Here is a 10,600-nt window from a genome sequence, read left to right as displayed (position 1 = left end):
TTGCTTGCTCACACACAGGCTATTCATTTTTAGGACTAAAATTAATTTAGCGAGTAACTTCATCAACACATATTGACGCTGGCGCTGTTACTGCAGAAAATAATTTTGCACTGACATGTGATTCTACCATAGGACAGAGTTACAACAGTATTGGCTAGTTCGCGTTCACTGGGTACCTGATCTTATGTTAAAAAGTGTACAAAAATATAAATACATAAATAGCTTTCCATTACAGACTTGAAGATTAGTGAGTATTTGAATCGGTCGCAACTAGTCGTAATTAGGTACAACTAGTCGGTAGAGCAGAATATGCTTCTGATCTCTTCAAGCATTTGTCCCCTCATAGCTTGATAGAGAAGTAGACGCTTTCTATGCAGCCTTGAAATGCAAATACATGTAGGCACATCTGCATTCACATTTTAAAGGTTGTCATTTACAATGGTAAAAGCCAAGGTAGCTCTAAAAGCGGAGTGTGTCATCTACTATGATGTCTGAAATATTCTTAGGCTCGTATTCCGATACATCGCTTAGCCGCCGCTCTGAAAGTTTCATGCCATGTCTCCGCAAACGCATCAGATAATCAGAGTGGAACTTGCCATCTGTGTGGTCCATGAACTTTTGATAGTCAGTTTGCAAGGCCTGAAAAAAATATTAGATATGTGAACTGATAACTAAGAAAGCTTAAAATGTACCCAAGAGAGCTGTTGGTTTTATAGCCGCATTACTGTAAGATAGCTTTTGGGGCAGTTTCAGTTATTAACATAGAAAAATGTTGAAAGCTGGTGGCGATACAGCTATTTATCCAGAGGAAAATTGTGTTGGTTTCTTCATGAACCCACCTGTCTTTAGCCTTTTGTTGGGTTAAAATCTCTCAAAAATGACCAGGATCTGTGCAGCTTTTGTTGAAAATTTAATAAAATCAGTACTCTATGGAAATACGTGGCTCGAACTCTAATTTATTTGTATTCACTAGTTCCTTCGTACATGAACATACATTCACATATGTATGGCAACAGCTGTTTCTGTATGGTATGCTTTGAAACATTCTTTTCATCAGAAATCAATACAGCAGTCCTTGCAACATGTTGTCATGTCTGTTTCATTATTATTGTTCGAGCTGTTATAATCATCGCTTTTTCCATTGTGTTCTAAATATTCAACCTTTACATAGCTATCATCATCTGAATTATTATCATATCGATCAGTCAAAAGATCATTGAACAACATAGATCAAAGAATTTTTTAGATTTTCATTTATAATGTCAAGTTGTGCGCTGACTCACTTCTCTATTCATTTTTAGTAGGGATCGTCTTTCCATTTTCTTAATCTTATAGCATAATGCAACCCTTAGATAATCATTTCATAGCATTAATCATAGATAACGGCTTTATCAATCTCTACCAAAAGCGACATAAATGTCGATCGCCTATGGAACTGATAAAAATATTTATGTAGTCTGCCCATTAAATAGTTAACAAGCTGGCAAAAGTACACGAAAGAGGGTTGAAATGTAGCTATGGCTTTCACCAGTCAATAGAAATACTGCTAGAAATTTACAAGTTGAAAAAGGTTTAATTGGACTCAAGCTAAAAAGAGTAGTAATGCGACTCCATAGCTAGCAGATGCAGTAACAGATAGCTTTAAAACTTGCAACTGACGTTTTAATTGATACAATATATATCATAGACTTAAAATAATTAAACTAGCATAGCAATATATCATTTACCAGAAAGTCACTTTCTACATTGTTCCGGTGTTTATGCTCCCGTAAATATTTCTCCTTCAGCTCATCATACCTGCAGAACGTATCAGTAGATTTACACGGAACTTGCATGTAAGTAATAGAAATCAACCTTCAAATAACACAAAAATGAAACTCTTAAGTAATAAATACGAAATAAATAAAACTAAAAAGCGGTATTGGTTGGTATGTTTAACTCACCCTAACAATTACTACTATGTAAAGCACGACAGTTGTTTGTTATGTGTGCACACGAGCCGGCGGCGCCTGATGAAGTGTCGATACCTATCATATATTTAGTTGATTAACACGTGTGTGTTTTGTTCCATGTGATTTTCCCTGCGCATATGCGATGTATATCGAGACGGAAGCATGTAATTAGAATGTTAATATATATGAGTACTTAGATTATTTACAATATGTTCATGACATTGGTAACGTTACATTTTACATAACTTTTAAACCTACAGCAAAAACTCATTCCTGACGCACAGTGATAATTCGTGTAAACAATTGTTGTTCTGAATATTTTAGCTTCATAGATTTGTATAGACCTTTCATGGATCTATGAAAGAGATAGATTTTTATAGATTTCTTGTTGAGATATTCACTAAAACAAAGAATTTTAAAAACTATTACAGAATTTGATTACTTTAATTCATTTTAATAATTTAGAGTTATTATAGCACCTTTTTGTAGTTTAAATCTGTGATCTCATAACCAAACATCAATGCAACCTACCGGAGTTCGTGCTTATGAATTTCTAACATATGGAGTTGTCTGACTCTTTCTGCCTCCTCTCTTGCCATTCTTTCACATTCCTCAGTTGTCTCCTCAATGGCTTTTTGCATCTTCTGCTGAAATTTCTCCTATAGCATAAAGATAGTTTCTGATTACGTATATTCGCTACTAAAACTGCCTTTGTACAACAGACACTAACATTGGAATGGAAACAGGAATTCTAATAAAGTTCGATACTCTGTCTCACATTTTTCTGTTGATAGATTGATTACACCAGAAGGATGTTTAATGTTTTGAAGATATCTCCCTTTACAATTGCAATACATGTATCTACTGTATAACAAATGACAGAAATAAAATGTTGCAGATTGCATTTTATGCTTTTCTGTAGATCGCATTGTAGCGAGTCAATTTTATAGACAAATAAAATTGTGTGCGCAGTTCCTCTCCTGGACTGACCACGCCACTGAAAATACCAAAATACTCACCACAGAGTAAGGTTCAAACATACACCCAGAGTGTGGGGTTAATGACACTCGAACTCATAATAAATATACATGGTGCCCTAGTTGAGGTAATTTTGTGTCAATAGCTTTACTGAGAGGTGGTCAGTTCAGTGAGCAGCATCACAGATTGTTGTTGGTGTGGCGATTTTATTGGTTATTATTTTAATTATAGAAATTATTTGGTTTTATTAGTTTGACAGGGGAGCGTTTCGATGAAGTTTTTTGTGTGATGCTGGGTTAAGCTACTTTTGTGTGTATAGCTTTGTACAGCAACAGCAATAATTCCAATTATATTGTGTGTGTATAGCTTTGTCTGGTAGTGATCATTATTATTGTTATTATTTTGCTACGTGCGTCGGTGGAGTTAACCCAGCTATGGAGAAGCTGTTGTGCCCGAAGCCTTTAAAGGAGGGTGGTGACTTGCCGAAGCAGTGGAAGATATTCAAACGAAACTTTGATCTGTTTATTACCGCTTCTAAAAAGAGTGCTGCCGATGACAAAGTTAAAGTTGCTTTGCTGCTGAGAACCATAGGGCCAAGGGGCCTGGACATTTTTGACTCATTTGCATGGGAGGAGGACACGGACAAAGAGAATTTTGCCAAAGTTAGTGGCCAGTTTGATAAGTACTGTGCACCGAGAGTTAACACTGTCACCATGACACATAAACTGTTGACATCAAAGCAAGGCAGGCTCACGATAGATGAGTTTGTGACAGAACTTCACAATACAGCCAGGCTTTGCCAGTTGAGGGATTTGTACGACAGGATGGTTTTACAGGCTCTCATTTTGGGTATAGAGAGTGATCGCACTAGACGTCGGCTGTTTGAGAAGTCCAATATATCACTTGCAGGGGCACTGGACGTGTGTCGATCAGTTGAGAGTGCTAATAGAGACCTGAAGACTATCGAATGTCGTTTTCAGGATGAAGTGAAGGTAGTGACCCACAGCGGGAAGTCTAGGATTGGCAGGAAGCCGGAGGCTGCAACAGGAGTGTGTCAACGTTGTGCTACACGGCATCCCCCTAGATCTTGCCCAGCCTATGGCAAGCGATGTCACAGATGCAATGGTATGAATCACTACTCTGTTTGTTGTTCGTCAAAACGGAGAAGGGTAGCCGAAAAGCCTAGAAAATAAGAGGCTCACCAAGCATCTGCTTCGTGGAATTATTCTTCAGAGGAAGAGCTTAGCAATAGTCTGTCCATCAAGAAATGAGGTAGAAAATTGCTGGTGACATTAGAGGTAGCGACAGAAAGTAAAGTCAGAGCTATTGAGTTCCAGTTGGACATGGGTGCAACGTGCAATGTCCTGACAGAGAGGGATCACCAGCTGATGGGAGCGCCAGGGCTGACACACACCAAGACTTAGCTCACTCTATATGATGGGTCAGAGTGCACACCTAAGGGTTGGTGTTTTCTAGAAGCCTGCGACGGGAACAATGAGGCTCATAAACTCAAGTTCTTGGTCGTTAGCACCGCACAGCATAGCTTATTATCGGCCACAACGTGTTTGGACTTGCAGCTAATTACTTTGCAGGAAGCGATCAATCTAGTGTGTGATGCTGACCTGGATGTGATACTGCAGGAGTATGAAGACGTCTTTCAAGGACTGGGGCTGTTACCAGGAGAGTATGAGATTGAACTGGATCCGACGGTAAAGCCTGTCCAGGTACGTCCTAGAAAAGTCCCACTGACAATAAAGGATGATGTCAAGGCAGAGCTAAACAGGCTGGAAGAGAGTAAGGTAATTGCCAAGGTGGAGACCCCTACAGAATGGATCAGTCATATGCAACCCTTCAGGAAGCCAAATGGATCTGTGAGGATCTGTATTGATCCCCAGAATCTAAACAGAGCCATAAGACGGAATCGATGCCGATGACGACTCTAGACGACGTCCTCCCACAGCTAAATGCAGCGCGATATTTTTCACTTTGTGATGCCACCAGCGGCTTCCAACAAGTAAAGCTCGCAGCCCAGTCGATTGACCTGACTACCTTCTGGACACCCAATGGATGATACAAGTATCTGAGAATGCCGTTCGGTATATCTAGTGCCCCAGAAGAGTTTCAGCGACGATTGGCAGACACCTTGGTGGGTCTGGAGGGTGTTACCGTGGTAGCAGATGACATACTTGTGTTCGGCAAGGACAGGAGTGAACACGACAGCCGTTTGAGAAACCTTCTGGAGCGAGCCAGGAGATGTGGCCCACGACTCAACAAGGACAAGTTCAAATTCATTCAACCCGAGTTGCCATATATCAGACATGTTCTCACATCGAATGGATTGCAGCCTGACCCTAAGAAGGTGGAGGCAATAGCAAAGATAGAACCCCCACATCATCGGAAGGTGTGCGGCGTTTCCTGGGACGCGTGACGTACATGTCAAAATTCATTCCGCACCTTTCCGCTGAGTCGGAGCCATTAAGACAGCTAGTAAACAACAAGTCGTTTGTTTGGGAAGATCCTCAACAGGAGGCATTTGCCAAACTGAAAAATGCTCTAACCAAAGCCGAGACTTTGCAGAACTTCGATGTAAATTCTCCAATCGTTGTTCAGACGGATGCTTCCACAGCAGGTTTAGGAGCGGTTCTTCTGCAGAATGGCAAGCCTGTGACGTATGTTTCTCGTTCATTGACATCAAGTGAGCGCAACTACGCACCGATAAAGCTGGAGACCCTAGCCATTGTGTTTGGAATGACTAGATTGGACCAATATATATTTGGTCATCCAGATGTAACTGTGCAAACGGATCACCAAGCCTTGGTTGCGATCTTCAAAAAGTCAATTCACAAAGCAACAAGGCGCGTGCAAGCATTTTTGCTCACACTGCAGAGATATTCAGGCTTCAAGGTAGTTTGGAAGCCAGAAAAAGAACAGTTGACGGCTGACATGCTGTCGCGTGACAGTCATATGGAGAACCCAGAGGACCAGTCAGCAAGGCTGCATGTTTTCGCAGTGTCGGAGAACTCGAATGACCTGCCGCTTCCAGTGCCCGAGTACCACCATCTGTGGAAGGCGACACAGCAAGATACGGAGATGCAAGAACTGATAGAATGGATTCGTGGAAGTTGCCTGGGTGCTGTGTCTGGCTCACTGAGGCCATACAAGTCATTTCAGGATGAGCTCTTGGTGGAGAACGGTCTTGTGTTCAAGGAACTTCGAGTTGTGGTCCCACTGGCTCTGCAGACAGAAATGTTGCGCAAGTTGCACACTGCTTACTTGGGAATTCAGGCAACTCTTAGGAGGGCTAGGCTAACGGTGTATTGGCCGTCACTTTCGGAGGACATGCACGGGTTGATACAGACATGTAGGACGTGCATTAAGGACTCTCCTAGGCAGGGTAAAGAACTTCTTTGTAGCCACGAGGTGCCGATAAAGGTGTGGTCAAAAGTGGGTGTGGATTTTTTGAGCAAGGAGGTCATCATTATGTGATGGTGGTTGACTACTCGTCAGACTTCATGGAGTTTGAGAGGCTTGGACAGCAAAGTACTGATGAGGTGATCGCGGCGTTGAAGAAGACCTTTGCCCGATGAGGCATACCGATTACCGTTCACAGTGACAATGGCCCTCAGTTCACTTCTCACATCTTTGCTAAGTTTGCAGAGTCTTGGGGGTTTCAGCACACGACGAGCAGCCCTCACTACCCGCAGTCAAATGGAAAAGTGGAAGCGACGATAAAAATAGTCAAAAGAATGCTCAGAAGATGCGAAGATCCCTTTCTAGCACTGCTGGAATATCGCAACACTGTTACTGAAGGGTTGTCGACAAGTCCTGCCCAGAGGCTAATTGGGAAGGCCACCCGGTCAGCACTCCCCGAGAAAGCTCCGGTTCCAACGGAACTTGAACGAGTGAGTTCGGCCCAAAAGGATGAAAAAAGGATGCAACAACAGTCCAAGTACAACAAAGGGGCAAGAGAACTGAGGCCGTTGCGAGTTGGTGAGCCTGTGTTTCTGCGTGATTATCAAAAACATCGTAGTGAATGGAAGGAAGCAAGAGTGGTTCAACAGCTAACGGGACGTTCGTACAGCGTACAAGTAGAGGACGACCTCCTTCGTCAGAACAGGCGTGAGTTGAGGCCAGCTTTAGTCGAGCAGTGTGAGGAGTTGCCGGTAGCTGTAACGGACAATACTGAGACGACTGCATCAACCCCTTCTACAGCAGAGCCGCCCGAGAATCCTGTTCCGGTTCGCCGATCGGGAAGTCAGAGGCAGAAGCCACAGTGGCTCTCAGACTATGTGTTATAAAAAAACATGTTGCTGACATAGATGGACAATCAAACTACTGCTATATTATAATTACTGTAATTTTGTTTTGAAATGCTTCCTGCTTGGTTAGTTGTGTAGCTCGCTGTATAGTAATCTGGTTTTGTTTACATTTGCTTTGTCTTAATAACTGCAACAGATTAGGGTGCTCTCATCACTAAAAGAGAGGGGATGTTGCAGATTGCATTTTATGCTTTTCTGTAGATCGCATTGTAGCGAGTCAATTTTATAGACAAATAAAATTGTGTGCGCAGTTCCTTTCCTAGACTGACCACGCCACTGAAAATATCAAAATACTCACCACAGAGTAAGGTTCAAACATACACCCAGAGTGTGGGGTTAATGACACTCGAACTCATAATAAATATACATAAAAAATAAGTTTGTACATAAATGTTAAAACAACCTTACCCTAGCCTGTTTTAAAGCATTAGCAATTCCCATTTCTTTGTCTAGCCTGTGTTCCTTATTTAACTTAATAGTTAATGCCTGGCAAGCACTTTCTACTGCTAGTCTTCTTTCTTCGAGAGCATGCTCCCACTGTTGCCTCAAAGCTTCTTCTTTCTCATTTTCTAGTTTTTCTGTCAGTTCCTTAATCCGCTCTGCTTCCAGCCTATAACAATGGGAAGAGACGGAACTTACTCTAAGGTGAAGGTGACCAATGGCTGCATGCATCAGTATGGCTAGTCATGCTGAGACAACTCTAAATAATGCATGAAAAGTAGCTATTATAAGGGGAACATAACAACTCAAAATAAAGCATAAGTTTAGTATTCTTAGAGGCCTAGTTATTTTAGAGTTTGAGGGTAAGCAACTCCTCAAAATTCAACAACACAAGTTGATGGTTTCTATAAAAGTTTGTTAGTTAATTAAAATAATTGATAAAAGATTGACTACAGTTTTAAAAAATTAACTTCTCATGACAGGTAGAGCAGGGCAGTGACAGCCAGCCCCCAGAAAGCAAAGAAGATATCAGAAGAACTTGGGTAGAAAGATGGTGATACGAAGAGTTAAAATAAACCATGCTTCATATTTTCCTGTATGCTCATAAAAGCACAAGGAACTCTTCAATTAAACTTTATACCAGAGACAGTCAGGCTGATTGAACATTAGGAGTTTACAGGTGATCAGACTAGCGCTAGTGAGCTTGGGCTGGTAGCATTAAGGTGTATCGGGTGTTGAAGAGAAGAACAAGACAGACATATTTCTATGTCAGAAAGTTTTGACATTTTAATTATTAACATAAAAGCGATCACAGTATGGCAGACAACATGTCTAAGCAATCAACAGGAGAAGACAAGACCAGCAGAGGAGCTAACTACTCGTAATAAAAAATAATGTAAAAAAGGTTATCAAAATTTTACCAACTGCTGCCATTTGCCACATTCAATCTGAAAGGACCACAGTATAAGCCAAATTCAATTGATTACAAATGTCATGGGGCGTTTTAGGTAGAGTTCTCTAATATATGTTGAAGAATACATAGCCTTTTAATAAAAAGTACGGAAAATCCAAACCTTTAAAGTAATATATAATTATTTTTGATGTATTTTCTTATGTTGAATAATAATAAACACAATGTTAACAATTTAACATTTTGCTTTTTCTTAATTGTTCATCATAAATATTGTTTCCAACAAATTAAAAACATTTGTTTGAATCACTGCTGCTTTATGCGTTACTACTTTTGGGCATTCAACATAGCTTTATGTTAATGTTTAACGCTAATAATTTATTTTACAAGCAATAGAAAACTTTCTAAATCAACATGCCGGCAATATTGTAAAAATGGCAGATAGCAATGAAAAAATGTAAATAAAAACCAGTAACTACTACGACTAGAAGAAAAGAAAGAGAAATTAAATTTACCAGACAATACTACACCAGCAGATTACCGCTTAATCAATTACATTTTGCCTCTTTTAAAATATCACAGCGCTTAATCTCTTCTCACCTGTCTCGCTGTTCAGCAACTCTTTCCGCAACTTGTTCCAAGTACTCTTTCTGGGCTTGCAGCGCCCTTTCTTTTTCTTCATTCAGCTGTTTTTGCTGTCGATAAAGTGCTTGTTGCTTCTCCCTCTCTGCACGCGCTTCAGCAGCTGCTACTGCTTCTTCAAGTTCTTCCTGGAATCTCAGCTCTCTCTCTAACTCTACATCATCCAACACTCGTGCTCCCTCAGCTTTAAAAAAACAGATTCATAGTTGAAAAGTCAGTCTAGCTAGCCTTTTGGAACAAATGCAATCTAAAAACTCAGATCTTAAAAGTGAGCAGAAAATTATACCATGTGGTTAAAAATGCAGAGATATGTAGAATGTCACATAGCCAAAACTTGGCTTGAGTATTTTATCTTGCATAAATGATATAATTTGAAAACAAATTTTAAAAAAGTCAAATATGGGCTAATAAAAAACAAAATTTTATTAAAATGGTGTTTCTACTTAATAGTAAATACATAAAATATTACTAATGACTCGTCGTAGTTACTAGTTGTCAATATAATTTTCAAGCAGCAGCGAGCTTCAACAACATTAGATTCACCAACAAGTAACAGCTGAGAATTGCGGTTGTTTTAGTTGCTATTAACAACAAGTACTAAGCATTAATCTAAATTAAAGTCTTACTGATTATGTTTGTGTGAGTGGCTCTTTGAGTAGAAAGATTGCACTTGTTGACTAGCTTTTCAAGTAACTCGAGTCGTGAAGTCATCTCGGAGTTCTGTCATTAGATTGTTTAGGACTCAACAGTAAACACTAAAATGTTATTAAATACTGACATAATCATAAAAAATATACATACTGCATGGCTACAATCTGACAACATTTGTGAAACTGAATGATTTAGGTTACTGCTTACTCTAGACACGAGAACCTGCTTCTGCTCGGTTTGCTCTGTAAAATCCATCAATAGCTACGAGTGTTACAATGTTTTTCTTGTTGATAATATAACAAAAATGTTGCAAAAAATGTTTTAATGATGCAAATGACGTTTTATGCAAAGTATAAAGATGTCTACTTAAGAAATACTTCTCTTAAAATAAACGCATACAAGTGGAAAATCTGTAAATAAAAAATATTATAGACTTCCACTTAAATCTACAAGCATAGCTATTTCTTTATGACTTTGAAATAGAGACTATTTATTTTAAAACAATCAATACCAGAGGTTTGTTGTCACAAGCAACGCCTGATACAATAGACCACTTAAGACGAAAGCGCTAGTAGACGCTTGTGATGACTGGCAGCACTGTCATACATTTTGTTTACAAGTCACCATAGACACAAAAGTATTTCACGACATCAATGGTGTTAAATATTTGTGCCGCTTAGAATTACGTACAAATTCATTATATCCGA

General features: G+C 39.7%; 1 protein-coding gene across 1 annotated transcript; it reads right to left on the bottom strand.

Moving 5' to 3' along the window:
* Nucleotides 1–99: 99 nt before the first annotated feature.
* LOC137396814 (golgin subfamily A member 6-like protein 4) lies at nucleotides 100–10,504 on the bottom strand. Its single transcript, XM_068083125.1, has 7 exons — nucleotides 10,405–10,504; nucleotides 9,869–9,997; nucleotides 9,201–9,426; nucleotides 7,658–7,859; nucleotides 2,484–2,611; nucleotides 1,728–1,797; nucleotides 100–639 (listed from the first exon to the last, which is right to left on the bottom strand). Exons 2-7 carry the CDS (start codon nucleotides 9,951–9,953, stop codon nucleotides 460–462), a joined length of 891 nt encoding a protein of 296 aa, XP_067939226.1. The 5' UTR covers nucleotides 9,954–9,997; nucleotides 10,405–10,504; the 3' UTR covers nucleotides 100–459.
* Between the last annotated feature and the right edge of the window lie 96 nt (nucleotides 10,505–10,600).

Source organism: Watersipora subatra, chromosome 5, assembly GCF_963576615.1.
Source record: "Watersipora subatra chromosome 5, tzWatSuba1.1, whole genome shotgun sequence".
In the NCBI taxonomy this organism is placed as follows: Eukaryota; Metazoa; Bryozoa; class Gymnolaemata; order Cheilostomatida; family Watersiporidae; genus Watersipora; species Watersipora subatra.
The sequence above is the reverse complement of the archived record's forward strand: the minus strand, read 5'-3'. Positions and strand labels throughout refer to the sequence as shown.

Bases quoted from the DNA above. Each gene is read 5' to 3' on its own strand.
- LOC137396814 (XM_068083125.1), bottom strand. From the start codon at position 9,953: ATGACTTCACGACTCGAGTTACTTGAAAAGCTAGTCAACAAGTGCAAT. The intron at 2,612-7,657 runs GTAAGGTTGTTT...TTTATGCTATAG, and splicing joins ATGCTTTAAAACAGGCTAGG to GAGAAATTTCAGCAGAAGAT. The intron at 1,798-2,483 runs GTAGGTTGCATT...TACGTTCTGCAG, and splicing joins ATTCATAAGCACGAACTCCG to GTATGATGAGCTGAAGGAGA.